General features: G+C 33.2%; 1 protein-coding gene across 1 annotated transcript; it reads right to left on the reverse strand.

Moving 5' to 3' along the window:
- Positions 1–514: 514 nt before the first annotated feature.
- LOC143212355 (uncharacterized) lies at positions 515–4,068 on the reverse strand. Its single transcript, XM_076431073.1, has 3 exons — positions 3,669–4,068; positions 2,820–3,244; positions 515–2,087 (listed from the first exon to the last, which is right to left on the reverse strand). The coding sequence occupies exons 2-3, from the start codon at positions 3,214–3,216 to the stop codon at positions 1,693–1,695; spliced, it is 792 nt and encodes a 263-aa protein (XP_076287188.1). The 5' UTR covers positions 3,217–3,244; positions 3,669–4,068; the 3' UTR covers positions 515–1,692.
- Between the last annotated feature and the right edge of the window lie 1,855 nt (positions 4,069–5,923).

The following is a 5,923-nucleotide window of genomic DNA, read 5'->3' on the forward strand; positions in this document are numbered from 1 at the left end:
ACGCTCTTCAAAGAACAATCGTGTAGATTCATGTTTAAAAAATTTATTATTTTATGTAATAATCATTTATTATTTTAATTCTGATTACTACAACCAATAACAAAACGGTTTGTTTACCATATTTCGTGTGGTCTTGTGTATAATTATGTACATTTTGGAAGCAGTACGTAATAAAGCCGATACATAGTCAGTTTTCTTAATAAATACATAAATAATGTACAAAGAAAAAGTCGAAGTAACAATTTTATACGTATAAATGTGCGCATAATATATATATAATATATAATATAATAACATGTAGTATATATTATACATATGTATCATATAAACTATAAATATTAAATAAACGGTTAACGCGTATTTAATCTCGGTATTTGTTTCCTGGTAGTAATCTGTTAAAGAAATTATCACTATCTTAGTTTCAAATGCAAAGGAACATTGCAAAGACAGTTACAACATTCTTCAACTTTTTATAACCGTTTTATCTTCTCAAGCAGTCTAAGTCATGCAAGTCTTTTTAACATTATATATGTACAGGACTGCGTTCGGTTAACGCTTCACTGGAATCACGTCTTGCAATGTTCCTTTCCTGTTAAATACAAAAAAAAAACAGTTCCTTAAGCAAAACTCGGTTATCGATTTCAATCATTTTCTCCCTATATTGTGCAAACATTATATTGTTTTCATTAGGCACGTTATCCAAAAGGTTGATGCCATTACTGCAATGAGAAACAGAAACTCATATATTTTCTTTTTCTATCGCATTTCTACGAAATTCTGTTCTACGTAAGTAGAAACGACAAAAGATATCGTAACATATAACTTCAATCATTTTTTCTTATCTTTTGTCATTTGTTAGTCAATATTTCAAATGTTCAAGTCGATAAAACGAATTTTTCGATAGCTCTCGTTCTCAGAAAAGCAATTTGAACAGGGTATCGTAATTGATTAGTCAGGAAATAAAAACACATTGTTGTCGCTGGTTCATTCATTTATGCAAAAGCGGTCTTGTATTTTTTCTCGATAGAGCGCGCTTTATTATCAAGCGATGGTATTTGTGAATTTATGAGATGCAAAAATATGTATTTTATGTTCTCATTGCCAAAAAGTAATAGTATTATTCTTTTATTTTTACGACAAGCAATTTTGTAATCGACAAAACAAATTTGTGTTAACGCGTTTGTATAAAACACAACAATGTATTAAATTTGACTAAATCTTGTAACCGTTTACGATCGTTTCTTCGCTAACGAACGCAAATAGTAAAAATGTTTACCGTCTGTTTCAATCCTTTGCTCTATCAAACCTCTTCGATAACTTGATGAATATACAATAGAAATAATTCATAGGTAGACTGGAAGTACAATAGCTCAAGTGAAAGAAGCAAGTGTAAATACACAACTGTAAATACACTGATCATCAAGCTAGTTTGCGAAATGATAAAAAGTGAAGTACTTAGTACATTGTCGATGCGAATTTGCAAATGACGTTCATTTATAAAGATCGATCGTGTACAATAGCTTTCATTTTTCAAGATTTCCGATATTTTCAATATCTTAACACGTTACCCAGACTCACCACTTTCTCTCTCTCTCTCTCTCTCTCTCTCTCTGTTTCGCGAATCGAAAACGATCTAAAAGGAATTTCCATTTCGGACAAGCTTAATATCGATTTCAAAGTTCAAAGTAATAGTCAAAATATATTTTGACTGTTTGGAATACTTTGAGAACTATTTGGGTTTTTGCTTCTACTACTGTTGTGACTTTGTAAGTGTTTCTTCAAATGATCCTTTCTATAAAAAGCTTTTCCGCATTCTGTACATACTTGATTTTTGCTACCCAAATGTATTATCATATGTCGAGCAAGGTGCTCGTTACGTTTAAACGCTTTACAACACATGTTACACTGATAAGGCCTATCTTTATTGTGACCTTGTTTGTGGCGGTCCAAATGTTCTTTACGCTTTAAACTCGCACCACAAATATCACAGATATAAGGTCGCTGTCTATGCTCTTCCAGATGTTCATGCAACGCATCCTGATCTACGAACCTGTACGCGCATTCTGGACAATGATAGACTAATGCACCTGAAACATTTACAGTATTCATATGAAAAACCGTAATATCAATAAAAGACACATACACATATTACATTAGCTATGAAACCAGAGTTGAGCCATGTTTTTAATGCAATTAATGATTAACAATTACAATTATTAACCCTTTGCACTCGAGTGGTGACTCGGAGGCAATACTAATAATTCTTATACAGTTATTTAAAATATTTGTTGCATTATTAAATTTATATTTAATAAATTACTAAACGTATTGAATATTTTAATAAACTACTGAAAGTATTGTACAAGGTATTACATCAGTTTTATCATATGAAATGGAAATATTTCAGACCGAATGAAAAATTCGGTTTCAAATTAGAATAGCTCCGAATGTAAAGGGTTAACAATTGAAATATGTTATTATTGATTGAAATTAGTGATTACCTATCCAAATTTTTAATAATTATTTCCTTTTAATTCTTAGACACTTTTCAGGTAAAAATTTACCTGCTTTACGCTTTAGATTGTGCAAAATTTGTTATTTCTGTATAATAAGATCGTAATTCGATACATTCATTTCAAATATGAAATATAGCTGAAACACAATTAGTTGAATCGAAGCGTAAAAGGAAAATGGATCGAGATGAATCAAAAATCTTTTGCGCAACTATTTTTGAGGAGTTTGCGATAGTTAATCGGAAGCATTAGCTTCCCCTGAATTTAAAATTTGAATTGGCCGATGTACAAAATGTATGCATTTACCATTGATATGTTGCGGTTCAACTTCGTATTCAATTTTTGGTCGGACTTCTTGACAATTACGTGTCGGGTTACTGCCAGTATCTTCGTATTTACTTACATACGGCAATCCTAATGTATTAGAACACCGTGCTAAATACTCAGACGTCAGTTTGAAATCTATCTGCAACGGGTCCGTCATTGTCGCAGCGTCCACTTTCTGAATGGTCTGCGTCCCAGAAGACTGACGCGTGATTTGCGGACATACTTCTTTATTTCCGCAAGTATTCTCGTTTCTGTTCTCATCCGTTTGCTGAACATGATGCGAAGGATGTCCAGAATATGTGTACCCATTTATATTAGGTTGATTGTGTTGGTGAACATCCGACGAATACTTTATATCGCGTGGATCGTAAGCCATTTTTTAGCTAAATCTCTGTAGCATCCGTCTACAACGATAAATTATAAATTATAACTGAAGTCTACGTAAGCAAATATAGGAATGACCATTTGAATAAATGCAAGGTACATTTTTCGAAAATGTTTCATCAGTACCATAGCAATTAGCTTTTTATATCAAATTTGAAACTGATAAATTTTGCTATTGTCATGGATCAGATAAATTTGAACGAAACCACGAAGCGATTGATCAACTTGAATAGGATTATCAGTTAGGAAAAAAGTGTAGGAGAAACAAGAATAAATCTTGTTATAAATTCGGCGTAAATGGAAGATCTTATTGAGCAGGTCAGGACAGGTGTCCATGCACTGGTAGAATACTCGTCAAAATTCAAAGAATTCGAGTGAAATGTAAAGGTAATTTGAAAAACAGGTTATTTTTGAATGTTAAACGTACGAATCGCGTTTACTCACCATTTACATGCAGAGCTAGTTGGAAAACCAGCGTGTAGCTGGTCACTATTTGTTTGTGTTGAGCTTAGCCATCTTTATATGTATCAGCTGCTACACAAATTCCGAGGGTTTCTTTCACGAAGCCGTCCGTCTCAGATAATCATATTTTTCCATCGCACGCCGACAGTTACCTAAACAGTTTGTAAATAGAATATTCTATCGTTTATTTACTCGAATGTACGACGAACTTTTTAATCGCGATCAGTATACATTTCTCCACGGTACCCATCTCGAAATGCGTAACAACACAACAGAGATCACAATAGAGAATGTATACCGCATTTAAAAGAGGCGGCTATTTAAGGCGTTCGACGAAAAAATACAATTCGTTAGGATAATACACGTGTCAATGTTTAACCAAAAAATCAGTTACCGACAGTGCGTAGGGTTCTTCATAAATTACATTGAATCGGACTCAACTTTTGTTAATAAATTGTAGATTTTTTAAATTGATTAGTAATATGTTCACTCGTTCGTAGGTATATATATATATACCTAATATGTATATGGCAGTATCCAACAGTATCCAATGTACATGGAACTATTTCACCGGTATATATTCAGTATATTTCGTACATAGTTTCAAATGAAACCTTCATATTCGAACCGATCGGAAGAGGATTAAAGAAAGTCAATGTGTTGCTAATATTTCTTGCATCGCAAACAATGTCATCCTTGTTTAACATCGAAATCAGAGAATGACCAGCAGGTGCAATTGTGCAATTGCATTTTCGTAACGATGACATCTTGCGGTAAATAGATCGAAATTACCCAAGCATGACAGTTTGAACATTTTTCCACGGAACAGGACAATCACAGAAAGTAAACGTGCCTGATTTCTGCAAAATTGCTCGCGCGGGGTCTTGTTGGATCTCAATATGTATACAGGGTGTCTCAGCTGAAGGAGGCCACCTAAATATCTCCTTTATTTTTAATGACACAAAAAGATATTTGTGGCATAATTTAAATGGTATCAAAGGAGGAATATCATAAAAGAACAATTTTTTTGTCCGGTTGTTTCTTACGATTTTTCAAGTGCTAAAATATTTTAAATAAAAGTTGATCAGTTTTCGATTGGCTATACATTACAATAAAAAAAGTTCAAAAATTTTTTCTTATTGTCAAGGCGACCTTCATTTTTTAAAATGGCACTTTGTATTTTTGACTTAACAGAATTAGAGCCCGTATCAAGACGAATTCAACAACCTAGTATGCCGTGACCTTCGGATGACCTTGAAGCCATTTTAAAAAATGGAGGTCGCCTTGACAATAATAAAAATAAAAAAATATTCGAACTTTTTTATTGCAATGTATAGCCAATCGAAAACTGATCGACTTTTGTTTAAAATATTTTTCGTCAGATTATTGCAAGCACTTGAAAAATCGTGAAAAGTGTTACAAAAATGTTGTGCTTCCTGAGGAGACTCTAAGTCACTTTTTCCTTTACGAAAATATTTTCCGCGGCTTTGTTACGGAGTTATTAACGGAAAACGAGGATTCCGCCACTAACATGGCGGCGCCCTAACCTGTCGAAAACGCTGAAAGTCGCTTAACTTTGAACACTCGTAATTTTTGAACCGCTGATCTCCTACGATTGGGACTTGGATTTTTGACTTTTTCTCGGCAAAATCTACAGGATCGCATAAAAAAGGCAAACATTTCTGGTTACCGAAGGTAATGTATACTGTATATACTATATAACGAAAGCAAGGTTTGGTCTTGATTTAGCCTCGATTTGCGATCATATTATTCCTGTTCGTCTTTTGTCGAGCTTCACCCTGAAAACTCATCCTGCGGCCACCGTGATTCCACAGAAAATGCATGTGTTGCATGAAGTGTTTGGCTCTGATATGAAAAGAATAAAAAAATGACAAGTAGATTTTGCTATATCATATCTTTATGTTGTATTTCATTTCAACATATTCACAAATATCAACAACCGGGGACAATATTTCTAAGCTTTATTCTCAAGGTATACATTCTTGTTAACAAGAGATTTGTATTCACTAGACTCGAGGGCTTTAAATAAATTACAAAAAAAGTATACGTACGTATCCAGGGTTAAAATTAATCTTGAAAATAATACTTATGAAATCACCTAATAATTTCAATTTTCCTTTACCGTAACACATTGATACGGTTAGTATCGTGTCCTCCAGAATTAAACAGAAAAGAATATGTACGATGATCTTTAGGAGAATAATGTATCGTATATA

The sequence above is a fragment of the Lasioglossum baleicum genome, chromosome 9, assembly GCF_051020765.1.
Source record: "Lasioglossum baleicum chromosome 9, iyLasBale1, whole genome shotgun sequence".
Taxonomy (NCBI): Eukaryota; Metazoa; Arthropoda; class Insecta; order Hymenoptera; family Halictidae; genus Lasioglossum; species Lasioglossum baleicum.

Bases quoted from the DNA above. Each gene is read 5' to 3' on its own strand.
- LOC143212355 (XM_076431073.1), bottom strand. From the start codon at position 3,216: ATGGCTTACGATCCACGCGATATAAAGTATTCGTCGGATGTTCACCAA. The intron at 2,088-2,819 runs GTAAATGCATAC...TAAATGTTTCAG, and splicing joins TGAACCGCAACATATCAATG to GTGCATTAGTCTATCATTGT.